This window comes from Sparus aurata, chromosome 13 (genome assembly GCF_900880675.1).
Source record: "Sparus aurata chromosome 13, fSpaAur1.1, whole genome shotgun sequence".
Classification (NCBI taxonomy): domain Eukaryota; kingdom Metazoa; phylum Chordata; class Actinopteri; order Spariformes; family Sparidae; genus Sparus; species Sparus aurata.
Genome location: NC_044199.1, coordinates 32219700 through 32241200, shown reverse-complemented (window position 1 = coordinate 32241200; position 21501 = coordinate 32219700). Strand labels below are relative to the sequence as shown.

Below are 21501 nucleotides of genomic sequence, written 5' to 3'. Positions count from 1 at the left end.
GGAGGAGGAGAGGAGGACTTTATATCATCAGGAGGAGGAGAGGAGGACTTTATATCATCAGGAGGAGGAGAGGAGGACTTTATATCATCAGGAGGAGGAGAGGAGGACTTTATATCATCAGGAGGAGGAGAGGAGGACTTTATATCATCAGGAGGAGGAGAGGAGGACTTTATATCATCAGGAGGAGGAGAGGAGGACTTTATATCATCAGGAGGAGGAGAGGAGGACTTTATATCATCAGGAGGAGAGGAGGACTTTATATCATCAGGAGGAGGAGAGGAGGACTTTATATCATCAGGAGGAGAGGAGGACTTTATATCATCAGGAGGAGGAGAGGAGGACTTTATATCAACAGGAGGAGAGGAGGACTTTACATCATCAGGAGGAGGAGAGGAGGACTTTATATCATCAGGAGGAGGAGAGGAGGACTTTATATCATCAGGAGGAGGAGAGGATGACTTTATATCATCAGGAGGAGGAGAGGAGGACTTTATATCATCAGGAGGAGAGGAGGACTTTATATCGTCAGGAGGAGAGGAGGACTTTATATCATCAGGAGGAGGAGAGGAGGACTTTATATCAGGAGGAGGAGAGGAGGACTTTATATCATCAGGAGGAGGAGAGGAGGACTTTATATCATCAGGAGGAGAGGAGGACTTTATATCATCAGGAGGAGGAGAGGAGGACTTTATATCATCAGGAGGAGGAGAGGAGGACTTTATATCATCAGGAGGAGGAGAGGAGGACTTTATATCATCAGGAGGAGGAGAGGAGGACTTTATATCATCAGGAGGAGGAGAGGAGGACTTATATCATCAGGAGGAGGAGAGGAGGACTTTATATCATCAGGAGGAGAGGAGGACTTTATATCATCAGGAGGAGGAGAGGAGGACTTTATATCATCAGGAGGAGAGGAGGACTTTATATCATCAGGAGGAGGAGAGGAGGACTTTATATCGTCAGGAGGAGGAGAGGAGGACTTTACATCATCAGGAGGAGAGGAGGACTTATATCATCAGGAGGAGGAGAGGAGGACTTTATATCATCAGGAGGAGGAGAGGAGGACTTTATATCATCAGAAGGAGGAGAGGAGGACTTTATATCATCAGGAGGAGAGGAGGACTTTATATCATCAGGAGGAGAGGAGGACTTTATATCGTCAGGAGGAGGAGAGGAGGACTTTACATCATCAGGAGGAGAGGAGGACTTTATATCATCAGGAGGAGGAGAGGAGGACTTTATATCATCAGGAGGAGGAGAGGAGGACTTTATATCATCAGGAGGAGAGGATGACTTTATATCATCAGGAGGAGGAGAGGAGGACTTTATATCATCAGGAGGAGGAGAGGAGGACTTTATATCATCAGGAGGAGAGGAGGACTTATATCGTCAGGAGGAGGAGAGGAGGACTTTACATCATCAGGAGGAGGAGAGGAGGACTTTACATCATCAGGAGGAGGAGAGGAGGACTTTATATCATCAGGAGGAGGAGAGGAGGACTTTATATCACCAGGAGGAGGAGAGGAGGACTTTATATCGTCAGGAGGAGGAGAGGAGGACTTTATATCGTCAGGAGGAGGAGAGGAGGACTTTATATCGTCAGGAGGAGGAGAGGAGGACTTTATATCATCAGGAGGAGGAGAGGAGGACTTTATATCATCAGGAGGAGGAGAGGAGGACTTTATATCCTCAGGAGGAGGAAAGGATGACTGGGTTATTACTTTTGGGTGAACTGTTCCTTTAAGTAACATTTTAAATCCAGACTCTCCTGAAAGAGGAACTTGAATTCAATCTGAGTATTTTAATATTTACGATATTAGTGAGGTAATGATACAAACTTTTAATCCATGATTGAAAAAACAAGCTGTTCAAAGTTAGAAAGGTGGCAGGGTCCGCCACGTATAAACAAAGTCACACAGTGTGAAACTGTGTTGTCAGTTTGTTTATTCAGTCAGAGAACAAAGGGAGAGTGTTGATTTAGTTTCTTTGGGCAGAAAAGGAAGATCTTTGTCTTCTAACCCAAAACTACGTAGTGCTCCTTTAACTGAAGGATCTGTTGACCTTGAGATTTAAGAGAATCAGAAACATTTGGACGTCAGGCTGAATGATTGTTGCTCAAACGCTGCCATGAGTGTTTGAGTGGAGGCCTGCCTCTACATGAGTGTCATGCAGGAGGAGGAGGAGGAGGAGGAGGAGGAGCAGGGAGTGCTCACTTCAGCTTTGTGGAAGTTAAAGCAGTCACGTGTTTCCTCCCCCTGCTGGCGGCAGCTGGTAACAGCAGCTTGTGTTTCCTCACACCAGGACACACCAGATCATGTTTCTCTATAAAATCACCAACCAGGCTGTAAATCATGTCAGCTGTGGATCTGAATAACATCTGAAGTCTCATGTTTGTATCGTGAAACAGCTTGTGTGCCTTCACTGATTATGAATATGTATTAGTTTTATATTTATATCATTTCTGGTGTGAGCAGAATCATGGAAATGTAACACTAACAGACAGGAGAACACGAGACGTGAACATGAGAGGAATATTGTGGTTTTTACTCATTTGTCTGAGGTACTTGTTACTTAACCGGTTCAGATTTTACCAACCTAATCACTAGAATAAATGTGAGCAATATATGTTTTCTGCAAACCAGCGATACGTTTCACATATATGTTATATTCAACCACATGTTTGGGTTAGAAAAGCTCACGTTTTGTCTCAATAACATCTCGTTAACAAAAGATCTGATGTTTTTTTGCTTACAAATGCTGAAACATGGTCTCAAACAGTAGCTGGCAGCCATCTTGCCTTCACGTGTTTCATTGATCTCTGATGATGGGCCATCAACACGTGATCAATTCATAGAATATAAATCTCTCCTGAAGACAGAGAAGAGAAACTCATTTTAAGGAAGTTGAAATGAGCTCATGTTCCACCAGCAGTCTGATTAAGATGCTGCCTACTTGTTAAAGCTTCAGTATCAACATTCTTTATATATTTATACTGAGATAACTGGTTTTAAAGTAACAGTTGACCAAAAAGGAAATGTTTTTCATTATCTCGTCATTTCATGATGATGGAGGAAGCTGGTGACTTGTTTTAAAACAAAAATCTACATAAAGAAACATGAAATGGCTCCAAACAGCTCGTCGGCGTGATTCAAATCTCTGGAAACCCTGAGATGCCTATTTAATTTGATAAAACTTCATGTACACACTTTATTTACTGAAATCTTCACTGCTGCTGCTAAGCTAAAAGCGTTAGCACACACCCCGTCTGAAGTGGACACACAAGAGACTTTGTTTTTGTTTGTTTGTTTGTTTATGTTTAAAACAAATCAGCGTCTACTTCAGTGCTGCAGCTCTGTTTTGTTGTGTAACTCCAAAACAGAAATGTCATACTTGCCCTTACATCAGCGTGAGGAGGAGGTGAGGACTGGATTTACATTTTTTGGGGTGAACTTTTCCTTTAAGAGGCCCGTTTCTCCAAATTGAAGCATTAAAGACATTTTGGGGAAATATTTTGTTTGCCTGATAAAAGACAAAAAGACCAATCAGAGCCTCCAGCATGTGGTTAGCCTAGCTTAGCACAAACACTGGAAGCAGGGGGGAACTGCTAGCATATAGATCTGTCAAAGTTGTCAAAATGGGACCTTGTGATTCAACAATTATTTTATTGATCATTTCATGGAGCAACACAGTCGTCACAGTCAAGTCGTCTGATGGATGGTTGAGCAGCTTGACTAGCAAAATGCTAAATAGAAGTTTTCTTTTTTTCTTCCTGATTTTAGCAGCTGTAGCTGAATAAACTCATCAAAACATATGATTTGTTCCAATCGTTTAGCATTTCTCTAATTTTGTGGAGTTAAATCATGAGTTTAGCTTCATCACTGAGGCTTTCATACATTTCTAATTGAGCCATCTGTCTCATGACCCTTTAATACAGAGCAAATGTCTGCTTGTGACCCCACATAACAGGTTTCATATCCATAAACCATAAACATGTGAGCAGTTCAATAGAGGTTTTTTATCTGCTCTGAGTGATTTATTTCAATCGTTTCTGAGGCCTGAAAAGGTCAAACTTTAATACATTTAACATGAAAGAAGCAAAGATCAGAGAAGATTCCAAAAAATAAACATCATTTCTGTTTGAACTTTTGTTCTTTAATGATTTTTCCGCTCCAGTAATCATCTCAGGGCCAACATGTCTGAACCACTGATTTAGAATTACTGAAGTAAACAAACAGCATCAGGAAAAAACGATGATTGTTGTCTTTGTTTGTCATTGTATTAAGACTAAGCAGACACCAGATTAAACCAGTCGCACTCAATGTTTTTCACTTGTGAACACGTATAAAACATCTGTTTATACCCGCCAAGTTTCAGACGTCTGTCGGCTCAACCAAAGATTTCTCATTCTGCATCTGAACCTCTCACGTCGCTTTATTACCTCCATCACAGTGGTCATGTTTCCACCTGGGTTGCTTTGTTTGTTTGTTTGTTTGTTTGTCAGCAGGATGACACATACATGAAAGAACAGCTTGGACTGAGGACGCGTTTTAACAATCTAATAATTCAAAGGTGTTAGATTTAAGAATTTGCCACCTGTTGAATGCTTTCTGCCAACAAATGGGGCCATATACCACCAGCGCTAAGCTAACTGCTAACTGCAGCACACTGTGTTCTCTTCCATGAATGTAGCTTGTTAGCTAAGTTAGCCATGCAGCTAGCCAGACAGTGTTGGTGTTTAAACCCACCAGCACAGAAGCTTTGGACCACTGGGAGGAAGACTTTCTCCAGGCATGGGGCTAGCGAGTTAGCATGCTAGCTCTAGAAAGACATTTTTGAAATAACATCAAACCAACTTCATTTTCAGGCTCTGTTGATAATTTGGTTAATTTCTGAATGTTTTAAACTAATATTCTTACATATGGCACCTTTAATAATCTACAGTGAACGGGGCTGGGATGAGTACTTTTACTAAAGTATGTGTAATAGAGTTGTAATGGAGTATTTTTATGTTATATTTTAATATAAGTCTTATGGGGGGCTATTCTGCATATTGAAAACTTGAATGTAAACACCAACAGTCCTCTGGTCCCTGAGCTCCCATCCACACCACTAGCTGCACGGCTAACTGAGCTAACTAGCTAACAGAGGCTATAATTAGATCACACTCTGGTGAAATGCTGCCAGATGTTTGTTTTGCGTATGAATTTGACAGGTGGCCAATTATTACGTATTGCACCTTTAAGGTTATTTAAGTGATTTAGCTGATGTAACTTTTATACTTTTACTTTAGTAATACTCTCACTCAGTGCTTTGACTTTGTAATGGAGTACTGTTTCTACACAGTGTACAGCTGTACTGGCACTTTTGCCTGAGTGAAGCATATGAACACTTCCCTCCGACACTGCAAATTGCATCTAAGCCCTTTGTTGTCATGGTAACAGGTGTGATTATTTATGTCAATGAATATTCAAGCTTCAGGCCTGTATATCCTACACAGTGTTCTCCTGTGTGGATATCAACTTAAAGCTTGTTTGCTGGTATACGTGTAAATAAATATTGTGCACATGACCTGAGCTATTGATGACCGCATGTGAATATGGCAGCTAAAAAAAGAAGACAGCATACATATATATATTTATATTTATATATATATATATATATATATAGACTTTGTGTTTGGATGCTGTAATTACAGGCTGATGCGTGTCTCTGCAGTATTTTTAACCCGAGCTGCGCAGACTAAATGTGCTCCCACTGGAGCCTCTTCTCAGCAGTCAGATAATCACAATAATCTCAATAATCACAATAATCATACTAATAGATTCTGCAGCAGACGGAGATCTGCCAGGAAGACAGCTATTTTTATCACTTTATCAAAGAATATGTTCGTTTAACTCTCCGTTCATAAAGGAAATGAGGATCATGTTCTTGATTATACTGTACATATACAACATATCTGAGCTCAAACAAGTGGTTCATTGATTAGCAGATGAACAGATAATAAATCAGTCACATCATTTTTGATAATCACTTGATAATTTTTCAGACAAAACTGCCCAAAGTTCTCTTGTCAAATGTGAGCTGAAGCGTTAATTTATCTTACTTGGTTTTCCTGCAAATTACCGATAAATAACTAGAGCTCAATAATTGATCGATCAGTTAAAGAACAGGACATAAATCAGTGCAGTTTTTGAAACAGTAATGCCAAAAGCTCTCTGCTTCCTGCCCTTCTGGGTCTAAACCGGAGGGCAGGAATTACCACACTTTCCCAATTTAACCAATAACAAATGTAATCACAATAAAGAAAGATCATTAAAACCGTTCTAATATTACGATGTTCTGCAGTTCTGTGGGTGGATTGTCCAAGTGGTGTTGCCGTAACCCAGGAGAAGCCTTTGCACTGAAGTTTATTTGTAAATTATAATTATAATTTCAACACTTTCCACTGGAGCGCCAATGAAGTCAGATTTCTGACTGGGAAAGTTGGGCGCACCTCACCAGTCCAGACGGCTGCTTCTGCAGGAGAATAAACTGATTATTGGCACTCCTGTCTTATTTGTGTGTCAGTAAATCAGTCGGACAAAACAGTTCTCTCCGACTTCTCTCTGTGGACGCGTTGCTTTGGTGTTTTCATGCACAAGAAATGTTCTAATGCCTCTTTAATCAGCTGGTATTGTAAACAAGAGCTCACAACCTCTAACATGGCTGCAACTTGTATTCCAGCTTGTAAAGGAATGCGGTTAACTCCTGTATGATGTCATTCCAAGCTCACGATATATGGCAAATAAGCTAGAGAACTTTTATTTTCACCCCAAAATACCAAAGTGATAATTGGTGCCGCCAGACCTCTGTTCAGCACTCATGCAAGACTACTGGGAAATATGTAAATAACAACTATTATTTACAAAATCTAGGATATGGATTTAAAATAATTAATACATGTGATTATGGTTCTTAATCCCTCTGATTACATACAATGAAAGAAGAAGAAAGACAGAGTAAATGGATTGAAAACACAATATGTTATAGAATAAATAAATAAAAATGAAAGTGTTTATTCTTTACATTTTAGAATAGTAAGAATTAATTGTTCATTAGAGACCCCTGGCAGATTTGGTGCCCCCCCAATATTGACTTCTTATTTACGGCCCTGCTAAATTAACTTAAAATTCAAGAACTATGTTGATATATACAATTAAAATATGAGTTATATTCTATTATACAGTTGTCTTTAAATGTGTGTTTCCATCCAGGATGTCAGACAGAACATAGTGTTAATAAGTGTTCATGAGAGGAGCTGTTGATAAAGTTTTACCTCAATAAAAACCTCACAAATGAATGAGCAGCCATGGGTCTCCACCGGCTCGTTCACCAGACTACATTCACTTTTTTGCTAATTTAACAACATTTTTTTAGGGGGGGGGATTTGATTTAGAACCCTGTCGGACCTAAACCCCGCCCACGCGTTCCGTGTCAGTCGGAAGTACGTCACGCTACTGAAGCTAAAGATGCTTCCAGCGTTTGACTTTAACATTAAGTTGTACTCAGTGGCAAACTTTGGCCACACCTAGATCCTGTCCTATTTCCACAAAAAAAAAAAGAAAAAAAAAAAAAAAAGGAAAAGAAAAAGGCAGAAAAAATAAAAGAAGCTGGCTTTTTTATTTTTTCTCTCTGGTGCGTTTGTTTGTGTGTCGGCGAGTCCCGGCGGTGTAACCGGAGAGGGGCCTCAGAGAGGGAATGCAGGACTGCAATGGAGCACAATGCAATACAGGTAAAGCCGATATAATTTCCCAATAAATGTCGATGTATGTCACGTTTCCCCGCCGGGTTTCGCGACCTGTTGATGTGTGAAATATTCTCGCCGTGTGTCGCTGTGAATTGAAGCCCGATTCGGCGTTTTATTTCATTTAGTTTGAGCATGTCGTATTGATTGTTTTCTCATATCAACCAAGCCCAGAGCACCGAGAGTTGCTCTGACTGCAATTACAACTTTATTCAGCGGGGCTCAACTTTTTTTTTCCTCCTCCTGAGGTGGAGAATTAACCCGCTGATATGTGTGTTTTCACGGGGAAACAGTCGAGTGTGACACCGAGCTGTCGCCTCGTTTGATATCGGAGACCCAGTCGTTAAATTCCAGTTTTAATATTTCTGATATTTTTCGCCGTGTTAATGATTAATTTCTTTGTGTGTCGTGTCGACAGTCTCCAGCTTCTCTCTCCGGCTACCAACCCCCACCCACACTTAACAACACATTAGCTAAATAAAATTAATTTTCTCGCCCGTTTGCCTGCCTGAAAATATCAGGAAACTTTTAAGCTAGTCAGCCTTTTCAACAAAAACTAGCTAGCAGCGAGTCGTCGCAGCGACATTTTTTTTTCCAACGGCTGGACTCTTTAAAAAATTAATTTCTCACACCGACGTGATATTAAAGATTGACATATTTTATTCGACAGGGACTAGGTGGAGCAGCAGTAACGTGCTGGTGATAATAGGAAGCATATTGATATTATTATCAAATCCCTCCCGACATTTTGTCTCCGGCGGTAATTGCCACAGTTTAAGGAGGAATGTTGATATTGTGTGTGTGTTGTGGAGTTTCTTGTACTTGAAATAAAGGAGGATTAGCACACAGGAAGGACACACAGCGAGGGCAGTGTGGGCTTTTAGCCCGAATAAAAAACGGAACAAAGTCATTTATTTGGACTGAGAGGCTTCATGTGTGGCGCTGGGTACATTTAATATCCCACTGGTGGTTGTATATTTTTATAATCCGCCTGTTTAAATATTAATTCATTGCAGCATTGTGAGATTTTTTATTTTTTTTCCTCCAGTGGTGAACTTGTGAGCTTTTTCAATAACAGGATATACCCAAGGTCAAAACTGTACTTGGATTTTATTTATTTATTTATTTATTTATTTAGATTTGATTATTAATATTCGTCGTATGTCTCTTTCCTTCTCTCTTCCCGTACTGAAAAAACTGTGTTAGAAAAAAAAAACTGCATTATTCCCAGAAATATCACGAGAACTGACGTAGGCAGGGTGCAGATTAAGGGTTTCCATCTTAAATTCTTGTGTGTGTGTGTGTTCACATTTTAGACAGTGGGCTGCCTCTCACTGCTCAGATTATATTATGTGGCTTTTATTTTCCCTGCCTTGCTCAGCCCTGCCTCGTTTCCACCACTAGGCTGAGCCCTGCCTCAGCTGGCCCTCCCCCCTCCAGGAGCTGCATGCTGCTCATATAACACTTCTATACTACATAATAGTATGTTTACGACACACTATACACACTCGATGGTGGTAGTTTTCATATGGTGTCGCTATAATTAAGGTAAATATATGTGTAATGCTCATTCGAGGGCTAAAAGTGCGTCTGCAAACGACTTATTCTAACTTTGTTAAGTTGTATTTCCTTGTTTTTCCAGCTTTTATAGATACAAAGACAAACATTTAAGTGATATAACTATGCTATAACTAACACTATAAATCATTTTTAAGGCTTTATTGATAAGTTGATGAATAGAAAATAAGCCTGCACTGATTTTATAGCTGATTTTATCACTTTTTAAGCAGAAATGCCAAAGTTCTCTGGTTAATTAATCTTACGTTGTTGTTGTCTTTTTCTTTGTTTTTGCTTCTCGTATGTCTTCATATAACTAGAGAACTAACTATTAGTCAACCAGTTCATAGATAAGCAAGATTTGGACGATTAGTTAAAGCAAAAATGGCAGAAATTCGTTGGTTTTAACTTCTTAAATGTGAATAAGTGCTGCTTGTCTCATCAACTAGGATGGTAAATTGAATCTGTGGCCGTTTTTGATCATTTTGATTAATATAATTGCCAGAAAACTAAAGTTCAAATGATTTATAGATTAGTTGATGTTTAGGAAATAAGTCAATTACAGTTTTATAATCGATTAATCACTTTTCAAGCAAAATAAACCAACTTCTCTTGTCCCTGTCCATCAAATAGGAGCTAAAAACCGACTTAATTTTACTTTATTTCCCTTTTTCTGCTTATATACCTTCAGATAACCAGAGCTCCAACTAATCAATCAGTTGTGGAGCCAGCAACAATTCTGACAATCGATTAATCACTTTTTAAAGCAACAGTGCCAGAAATTCTCTGGTTTTATCTTCTAGAATGTGATTAATTGCTGATTATCTCATTCGACTAAGATGGTAAATCGAATCTGTTTTGAACAATATGAGTTATATAACTGTACTATGATTAGAGTTCAAAGGATTTATAGATTAATGGATAAATAGAAAATAAGATTACGACAATTTTATAATCAATTAATCACTTTTAAAGCAAAAATGCCCAAATTCTTTGCTTCCATCTTATCAAATATGAGCTAAATACTGAATTAATCTTCTTTTTTGTCGCCTTTTTCTTTGTTTTTGCTGCTCGTATGTCCTCAGAAAGCAGGAGCTCAAACTATTGATCAATTAGTTAACGAACCAGCAACAATTCTGATAATCAGTTAATAATTTTTTTAAGCAAAAATGCCCAAATTCACTTGTTGCAACTCGTCTAATGTGAAATAAATACTGAATTATCTCACTGCTTCTACTCGTACTACTTATGACTGTTGTTGTATTCACTTTCCTGCTCGTTTACCTCTAAATAGTTAAAGTTAAAACTATTAATCGATCAGTTGATGGACAGAAAATAAACCAACAACAACTGGGGTAATCAATTAATCAAGTTTTAAAGAAATATCAGAAATTCTCTATTTGCTGGCTTTTAGTCTACCATGAAAGAAAATGGAATATTTGTGTGTTTTGAGCAATACAAGTTATATAACTGTTCTATAACTAGAGTTCAAAGTGTTTATAGATCAGTTGATGAGCAGAAAGTAAGTCGGCAACACTTTTATAGCTGATTGATCGCTTTTTAAGGGAAGAATACCCAAATTATCTGGTTCCAGCTTCCAAAATATGAGCTAAATATTAAATCAATCCTCTTTTGTTTTATTTTCTCCAGCTGATACGCATTCAGATAACTACAGCTCCAACTATTAATCAATCAGCTATATTCTTAGTTTGTAGCTTCTCAAATATGGATATTTGTAAGTTGGCTCAGTTTATAATGAAAGTAGACTGAATTGTTTTATGTTTTAAAGAATATAAACGACACAACTTTACTTCAACTAGAGCTCAAAGGAGTCGTAGAGGAGTTAATGAACCGTCTGCAAGAATGTTTTAGTTGATTGATCGCTTTTGAAGGAGAAATTGTCAGATACTCAGTTAAATACAGGATTATCATACTTTTGTTTACTTCTTTTACCTTATATTGTCTAACTTGTGTACCCTTGAATAAGTAAAGTTGAAAGAAACTAGTTTAAGTGTGTCAACTTTTGACTTTGGGAACTTTTCTGGTGTTCACTTTTACTGAAATAATGATTTAATGAATAAAAATAGTGGCTAATATTTTGTCTGTAGGTCCCAGTTGTGTTTATCATCACACTTTATTTGTTTATCAGTCTTCGTCCTGTTTAATATTCCTCTGAAGGCTTATTATTCGTCTGTGGCGCTCAAAAGTATAATTATAACTTTTATGTGCTTTTTCGTATCGTATCAAATTTGATAATACTTGTACACTTTGTAAAATCGTAATCATGTTACTGAAGAAGTCCCCAGTGATCCGTAGAGACTTTATCTTTCTATTATAAATCTTAAATGTATCTATGATACTCTTGTAGTAACTTAAATAACATTCAATTAATGGTAAGTTATTTGTCCCGGTGCGCAATATTTTCCTTATCGTACCGAATTTTAATCCTTTAACGTCTTGTGTTGAGAATTATAATACTAAGCCGTCATTATAGACTTTATCTGACATTATCTGACGTATTACTGCTTAAACTTATTATTTCTATAGCGGCTCATATTATGTACGTAGAGCTCAATAATGAATCCATCATTCTCCTTTAGGGGCTCACAGGAAACAGCTGACACTTAATCCGACTTCATGATAATCATAATCCTGTTTTATTACCCTCATGGTACTTTAGAATATCTGTAATTTACAGATGGGGGATAATATTGTTTCTGTGGAGCTTAGTTATGATTTTATTGTCTGTCGTATTTAATTATTATGTTCTTATAGAATCTAATTTCATTGGACAATTTGTCTATAGTGCTCAACATTGTCCTAATCTCTATCTACTAGGCTCTTCTCCCGTTATTATCAAGCATAGTAATCCTTAGAGAGATCTGTAATAATCTTATAGGGGTCCATAGTATTTAGTAAATGCTTTACATGACAAACTGTTACTTTAAATAACCTAAATAAATCTGTCATATTCCTGTAAAGTCTAATATTCTGTCTGTAGAGTTTATTTTGTTGTTCGTGTACTCATGAATAACTTATATTCCAATAATAACCTCGATAATAATCTAAGACTTCTTTTAAGGAGCCGATACTCTGTAAAAAGTTTATTCTTGCTTAACTATATTCCTCCTCGTGCTGTATCCAGTATATTCCAGCCAGGTCGTCAAGATAAATGTTATCAGTTAACGTTTATGCAAACCACAGATTCCGTACGTGATATCGAACCACGAGATATATTTAGGAAGACCTGGAGACGATTTCCAGCCATATTTGTGTCGCCAAAACATGATGTTTACTCAACTTCAGACCCAGTGGCTTTTGTGCCTAAACCTAACCAATCGCCAGAATTAATCTTGGCTAAGTACGTTTCTGCAAAACTAAAAATAAGTTCAAACCAAATGTTTCTTTATGTTGCAAGTCAACGTTTGTTGAGGTTGAATTATCTCTAGTCACAACACTGATGCTCTGGTTGGGTTTAGGCACGAAAACCAAACACGTGGTCGCCAGCTAACCAGCCTTGTTGCTTGAAATATCTCCTCCACCCCCAGACATGAAAGTCAGCTAACGCCACATTTGGAACAAGTGTCAACCTTGAATGTATTTGTGGTTTACACAAACATTCACTGCTGTCAATATATCAGAGCGAATGGTGTCGAGAGGAACATGAAGTTGCAACATGAAGAAACAAAGTACTTGGCTCACATTTATTCTGGCTGTATATTAATCTTCAAAAATGTTATCTTGCATTATCTATATTAAAAGTATGACTATAATGTTCATGAAAAGTTCCTATAACATCTCAAACTGCCACTAAAGTTCCAATATTTAACCAAACTTGTGTTTTACTTCTCCCCTCTTGCGTGAGTATAAGATAACACATATTTATTCCAGCTTTTATTGCATTACATTTGACATTTTTATATCAATATAATGCCTCTGTGTTCCTCTGTAGTTATTGTATTTAACTTAATGACTCATAATCCTGAAAATATACCTGTAATACTCCTTTAGGGGCCAATACTCTGTTAATGGTACTCAAGACGTTGACATCATTTTCCTCCTCGTATTATATAACGTATAAAATGATTCAGTGGGTTTAGAATAAACAGTTGAGACTTTAGCTTGTAGTCTTTGTTTAACATACTTCTGTGATGTTTCTACGGTTCTTTTCTATCATTTTTTTCCTCTTTGTTTGAACATAATGTTATTTAACACAGATTTATGTGTCTTTGTGACTCAGTACTACATTTTTCCATCATTACAATGTGTCTGTGTTACTCTAGTTTATTTAATTTGACTCAACGACTAATTTATCAGTAAAATATCAACGTAATCTCTTCATGCGGACCTGAAATGTACCTCTGGGAGTTTACAGTTAATTTTTAATGATTACTTAGTGTCGTTATAATGTTCCTATAGGGACCTGCAGGATGTATAATGACTTTATGTGATCCAGCCTGCAGTGAATCTGTTTTACTCTCAGTGTCATTATAATGTTTCCATAGGGACTCTGTTTTATTGAATCTCTTGCGGGTTCTGTAATTTCAGCTCCTATAGTCGCTGCCTGACATTCAGTAGTGACCTTGTCTGTTTTAGCTGCATTTTAATCTTGTTTTCTATCACGGTTCTGTTCCTCTCAAACAAATACCTTGTTGCTGACGGGGAACGGTTCGCTCCATGTTGTTTTGTTTTTAGGAGTCTTGCAGTTTTTCCCACAGGGCCTGTTCAGAGTCTCTGACACTCCACGGTGACGCAATTAGACCTGATGTCAAAGCATTGTGTTTTAATACGGTGACGTCGTTTACCTGTAGTGGTGTTAATGCTGCCGTGCGGCTGATATTTGCTGCTGTGACATTTTATTCGGTATCTTTTCTAAAAATTGATCGCAGGCCTGCTGCAGCTGGTCTGCAGAGCTACAGGGGAGGGTGGGGGAGAGTGGGGGAGGGCTGCCTGTGGTGGGTTATGGGTATTGGGTGGGGGAGGGTGTGCTGGGTGGGGTGGGGGTTGTGGATGATCAACACAGGAGTGAGAATTTGAGAATATTCTGCATTTAGGCAGCAGGCAGGAGAGCTGCTGCCTTCAAACGGGACGACCGGCCGTTTTTAGAGGAGCTCCAGTTTAATAACAGACTATTTCTGGATCAGAGAGCCGAGCAAACTCACTATACACATTTATTTTGTGAATCTTCATGTCACATCTATCATGAGTAAATGGATAGCAGCTGCACAGCCGGCCGCGCCCGTATCTTATACACTAGGCCTTTTTATTTCATGTGGATAATAAGCCTGCTGAATGTGACCTTATTTTAAATCACTTCAGATGAAAATAATCTCTCACGCACTCAGAAACAGTCGAGCCAGCCTTCGTTCACTCCTCAGAGCTGCCGTGTGATCAATCGACATTTTATCTGCATCTAGTTTGATCATCTTTTTAAGCATGAATGCGAAAAAATTCTCAGCTTCTAGTTTCACAAACGTGAGGATTTTATGTTTCGTATCATCATGAATTAAATGTTTGTTGCGATAAACTGTTCTTTTGACAAATGTTTGATCTGCAAGCTATTTATTCATCAATTTAGTTTTTATAAAAATGAAAGTTTTAAACCATTTATGTGACTCACAAAAATCCAAATCATATCACAAATGGATGAATAAATAATAACGATCCAAAAAGTAGAAGAGTATTTGGCACTTTGACTCGAATGATTAATCAATTATTAATAAAATGACCTTTTAATTTTTCTTCTTTTTCTTTCTCTTTGGGTTTTTTGAGCTGTTGGTTTGAATATCTTTTTATATTCATTAGTTGCAGCTCTAAATAAGACAAACAGGGGATAGACCGATTATCAGATACAATATTCAGCATTTTTCTATGACCAACAAAATAAATTATTTAAAAATGCTCCACTTGTTCAGTGTCCCGCCCACCGCTGTATCTGATTGGTTAGACGTCCAGAGCAACAGCCTATCAGCAGTGAGCAATCTGAATCTGCAAAGAATAATATTTGCCTCCAAAACAAGAAGCAAAAAATGGAAATACTCAGGTAAAAAAAGTCCAGTACTAAAGTAAATTGCAGACAATTATTCTGGCAATTGAGTTGACAAAGTATATTTATACGAAACCACCGATGACTTTATTCAACTTAATGATTCTTTAGGATGGATTTTCAATGTTTCTCTTGTCATAACACTAGAAAAACATCATGGTTTCGCTTAAAATAAAAGTAGTTTGTCGGCTCAAACTTGGCTGGAGATGTCCTGACGTCTCCTTAAAAATATCCACGTTTACAAATGTTGAAACGCTGTTGTTCCTCATCAGAAGCATCCACTGTCACCTCCATCTCCCAATGTGAGAGTCGGGTATGAACACGTCATGTGAAGGTGACTGGATTTAGATTTTTCAGTTCCAAATATCAGTTATTGTTCCAACATCAATCTACATCTAAGACGCGCGATTTAAAAAGCTAAAACGAGCTAAACTTGCTTCTTTCAGCTCGACTTTGTGTCGCAGAGAAATATTTGTTTGATTTGCAGCTCGTACGTTGCAGCTGTGGGGCTTCATATCATGTTTCATGTTGTATTTCAGCCTCCGTAGGCCTCGAACTCCAAACAGGAGATTACAGAGCAGCCGAGGCTGTTTGATGGATTCACTATCAGAAATCTGCAGCAGCTTCGTGTCGTTGTAGAAACTGGAGCATCATGTCACCTGTGTTGCACATATAACACCATTCTGTGGTGATTTTATCTTCTTTAATCCATTGTAATGGAACATAAAGAGAGGAAGCATGAGTTAAACACACTGAAAGTATCAGTTTGATATATCCCCTTTTCTTCTCTGCCATAGAGCTTCATTGTCCAAAAACTTTCCAAAACACATCAGTGATCCACGAGGTGACATGTTGCTTCATTAGCTTGAACACACACCGTCGTCAATTTTGACTCAATCTCACAAATATTCAATAAATGCGCCACTGAAAATAGTCCCCACCAAAGATACATAGTTTGCCTTCTGTTGCAGTGATGTTGCTGTTTCAGGGGATTCTTTAAACTTTTAAAGACATGAAGATATTAATCTAACGGACTTTAAACACTGACAAACTGTCACTTTGGGTCTTTTTGTTCTGGTTTTGTGACACCGACTCCATTATGTAACTCCCAGTCCAGTAACTCGCTGCCAGATCTGAAGGAAACTGTATAAAGGCAATTAGATTACAGCTGAAATGTTTAGTTCATAAATTGGACGAAAATCATTTATTTTGATGATCTACCTTCTCAAATGTTTTCTGCCTCCGATGCAGTTTTGTTAAAAGCACCCAAACACGACACTTCAGTAAGAAAATAAAGAGATTGTGTTAAAATATAATTTCTGTAAAAGCGAAACTCACCCATACAACTATTACTCAAGTCTTAAAATATCTTTTATTAAATGTGCTAAAGTATCAAAAGTACAAATAAAAGTTTAATCCAATTATTGATCAAATAAATACATTTAAAAATGTGCTACTTTGGCTTTTAAATAAATGTAGTGGAGTAAAAAATGAATAGCAGAACATAGAAATACCCAAATAATATTCTGACGTAGGCTACTTCTTTATTTAAGTACAGTACTTGAGTAAATGTAAATTACTTCCCACCACTGCGCCGACGATTTCATCTGAAGGTTTAGAAAAACATTTTGAATAATTACATGATTAATCAAGAAAGTAGCCGACAGATGGATACGTTCTCTTCTGTAGCTACTAATTTGTGCTCGTGTTTACAAAAAGAAATGACATGTTTTTACAAAACCTCACTTTAACATCAACCAGAATAACTCGACCTAAAGCCCAAAACACTGAAGTGAAACTGTGGCAGGAGTTTGTGTGTTCTTTGTGCTTCACTTAAAAACTTTTAACCCTCCAAACCAATCGGCTGCGAAGTTAAAACCAAAAATGACAAAAGGAACTTAATTATAAGGCAAATGTCTATTTCTGGTTTATCAATGGGAAGAAATTTGACCCGTTCTCTTAATAAAATGTGCTCAATGTGGGTCAGACCGAGTCCACATTGTTTCATTCAGCTGGTCTGCGTCACCTTGGCTTGTGGATTCTGTGGTTATCTGTGAGTAATGTTTGTAGCAGAGCACATTGACACACAGACTGCTGACTTGAAGCTGCGGCTCAGGATCCAAAATGGCAGCTCAGCGTCCTCCTGACAGATACAGAGATTAATATTTGGGTCATGTGCTGAAGATTGCAAGAAAGAGAACAAATTTTCTGTTAGAATGGGGTAAAAAAGTTTATAGTTTACTGACGTGTCGCGGCGTCGGAAAGCTTCTAAACATCCTCAGATTTAAGACAAACTTCCTGAATATCTTTGGTGTGTTTGGATTCATGTTTAAGTTTTATTTCCCACAAGCCTCCAGGGCTCCTCACACTTCCTCTTACAGAATAGTGAAATTAAAGCTGCAGGTTTATTCGCCCAGCAGCAGCAGCAGAAGAGGCCGTATTATCTTACAGATGTATGAACCCACTCGAGGTGTGCTCGATTTATTGTTCGAGCCGCGTAAACACCCGCAAACAGCGAGCGTTGGCTGCATGTGAGGTGAGATGGTTCAAAAGCTCCTCATCACATCCAGAGTGTAAACACACAGGAGGCTCCGCGTAAACCGAGCTGCAGATTAAATAAAGACAAACTCAACACGAGAGTCGATGTTGCTGAGTGGCTCGGACGCCATTTTGGGGACAAAAAGGAGAAACTGCACTCTCAGAATGACTGCTGGGAAAAATAAAGGTTATTAAAACACGGTGAGATAAACAAAATATTTTTATTTTTGAATATTCAGCTGTGAGAGCGCTCAGGTTAAATTTATAGCTGCGTACATGGCAAATATTCTCACATTTCTTTGTAATATTAGCTTCATTTTAGGGGCTAAATATGATCTTAATTATCGATTAATCTGCCAGTTATTCTTCTTTATTAATCCATTAGATGTCCGATCTGCTCATCGTCACAGCAGGAAATTCAACATGAGAACAAAATAAAGTCAAATATAGAGATCAGATCCAATATTATCAATTCTTCTGGTTATTGAAATCAGTTTTGTTGTTTTTTTTGTCACATTGCCGATGAAATGAATTGTAAAAAAAAAATCTGCTACTTAAATAACTTGCCTCCACTTGCACCTTTTATACTGAAGCACATTTAATATCAGATACTTTAAGTTTAACTGCAGTAATATTTATGAGTGACTTTTACTTTTATAGAATTCATATTTTGCCACGACTTTTATGACTTCTGGGTACTTTTATTTCGAGGTATCAGTCCTGAATAAAACATATAAGTCGATCCTCAGTCAAATATACATGCAGCAGTCTGAAGTGCATCAGTAAACTGTATAAAGTTGAACAGGTTTCCTGACAGCAGCACGTCTATAAGACCAGTAAGACCTGTTTTAAGAAGGCTGTTTTGTTCCTCCAACAGTTCAAAGATCCAAAGAAATTCTGTTTTTAATGTCATAGAAGAAGAAAACCAGAAAATATTCAGATGTGAGAAGCTGGAAACAGAATATATCTGATATTTAAACATCAAAGTGACTTAAAACAATTGATTATCAAAGTTACAGATCAAGTTTCTGTGATTTCATCTGTGTGTTTCGTTGTTGCGTTAACACAAAACAATCAGCTGTGTGTCGGGATAATTAAACTGTTGAGATAACACAAATAGGACGAGTCATTAAAAACCCCTTTTTTTAATTCCAGTCTGCTGAAAGCTCCAGAAAAAGACGCTGATTGGATCCTGAGACGTTTTATCAAAACATCTAAAAAAAAAAAAAAAAAAAGACTGTAATTACTTTTGTTTGTGCAGGAATAAAAGCGGCGCTGACCTTCTCCTCTCATCTCTGGGATGAATTATGTTTCCTCAGCAGTGCTTCACTCAACGTGAGCTGCAACAATGAGCTGCTGCGGTAATGAAGCACAAAGAAGCTCTTTTGAGACTTTAGTTCATTTTGTTTTTAAAGGCGCCATGATGAGCCTGATCTCCTCCATCGTACCTGAACAGCAGAACAACCTGCGCTGGCAGAAAATGGAGAGATGCAGCTCTTCGCTCCGACACAGCATCAAAACATCCGTCTCTCTTTATTCACACGAGACGCAAACGGAACAATGAAAATGAAGGTTTTAATCAGAACGACTGAGCACGAGCTGAATCTGTGAAAATACTCTCAGATGCTCATTTGATAGCGAGTCTGTAACATAGAAGGATTGGATTTATTTCCCTGGGAAGGAAAAAGATTTGCTGTGTTTTCTTTTCTAAAGAAAGGAAAAAATAACAGTGTTTAACTTCATAAAACATCAGTTTAAGGGAGAAAAGATAACCTGAGCTCAGTATGTCACGCTGACAGAGCACAGCTGCTGCAGACGCAGCTAACAAACAGTTAACAGTTAAAAACAAAATGTCAAAGGCTGTTAATGCAAACACAACACTTCCTGTAGCTATTTCAAAGTAAAAGCCTTTCACAGAAGAGAAGGAATTCTGGCTTTTACTTTGAAATCACCTACAGGAAGTGATACGTTTATTATTGGATGCACATCAGCTGCCAACAGCATGCAGTGATTAGTGAAATCTTTAGTGTCATGTTTGTTTTTTGACATGAAGAATTAAAAGATGATGAATAAATGATGATGAGGATAAAGAAAGGAAACAAACACTGAATAATCTGAATCTGCAATGTAACTAGTAACTAAATTTATCTAATAGATGTAGCAGAGAGGAAGTATAAAGTTAAGACGATGGAAATACTCGAGTAAAATACCTCGAAATTGTACTTAAGTTTCTCTAATCACTGTTTTTTCGCAATTTTGACACGAAGAGTTTAATCTTTATTAATTTCAGTTTTCAGTCTCCTTGTTTTCTAATCATCTGTATCGTTTAATAAGTAATCATCAGTAATGTGAAGACAAGTATTAGAACAAGAGAACAATCAGGAAATTACTTTTCTGTGATGCAGCCTAGAAAAGACGACACTCATGTCAGATCAACATGTAACAATAAACAATATCTGAGAGGGTTTAATACGTTTAATATCACGATCACAATATTCAAGTTGTGTATTTGAGTTCTGGCCTGAGAGTAAAGGTCACATGACTTCCTTCCATTGTGTGCACATTATTTACCTGTCGACTGCAGTTAACGTTTTAACAGAAAGCTGCATAATAACACATTTGTTATCAGACGACCTGTAAAGTATCCTGTGAGTCCTGTGAGATTTAATTAAATGGTGCACGTTTATAATAATTACACGCTAAGAGGCAAAACAAAGCTAATGTACACGTTGGATACGTTACAGGTTCTTAATGATTAACAGTAGCTGATTGTTTTATGACTCCTTTCTGGGAAACACGTGGCCTTTTTCATCCTGTGCAGTGAAAGTAAAAGTAAAAAAAAATAACCGATATCAGTTTGTCTTCTACCTAATGATGTGTGCAGTTCATTAGGTGAACAGGAAGTGTGTCCATGTGTTGTAGTGTGATGATAAGAGGAAGCTGGTCGCTGTTGTATAGTTTCTTTTTCATAAATTAAATCGAGTAAAAGAATTGTGACACGTTCAGCTGATAAAGATCTCGCAGGTTTAAACTCGTCTCAGTTTTTTAAGGTTTTTTTCCCCGTCGTGATGTTGTTGATCATTGGCTGAAACACAGACAGACATTTTGTAAGAGCAGGCGCCTCAAAACTTTCAGCTCCAGTGATATCTGAATATATTCTGAGTGACTATCAGGGGCTGCAGATATGCCTCTGTCATGCTAAACGGTCTGGGGAGTTAATTTTTAACGTTTCCTCTCCAACTTGTTTAATATATTACATTATCTTGGCCTGAGGGCTGTTTTTACATGTACAACTCCTGCCTCGCTGCAAGATGGGGCAGCTTTATTGTCAGAGGGGGATTCTGCAGAAATTATTGCTTTGACATGCTCGAGTTAATGTAGAGAAGACACTGTGGCATTTACATTTTTATTTGGAAGCCCTCATCTGAGGTATTTTCCCTTTTTATTGCATGAGAAAGTTATTGAGAATATGCCTGTAAACTGGTCACAGACTCCACAATAAACATTTGATATGTGATTCAGATTTGAGTCAGTCATTGAAGTTTATGAAGTATCTTTATTTGACATGAAAGTTGGT

At 37.7% G+C, this 21501-nt stretch overlaps 1 protein-coding gene across 1 annotated transcript in view; it reads left to right on the top strand.

The window, feature by feature from the left end:
- Window positions 1-7560: 7560 nt before the first annotated feature.
- The window catches only part of LOC115594221 (AT-rich interactive domain-containing protein 5B), a 37769-nt gene continuing 23828 nt past the window's right edge, over window positions 7561-21501 (top strand). The window contains exon 1 of the mRNA XM_030438129.1: window positions 7561-7771. Coding sequence (XP_030293989.1) covers window positions 7751-7771 — 21 coding nt within the window. The 5' untranslated portion in view covers window positions 7561-7750. The remainder of the gene's footprint in view (window positions 7772-21501) is intronic.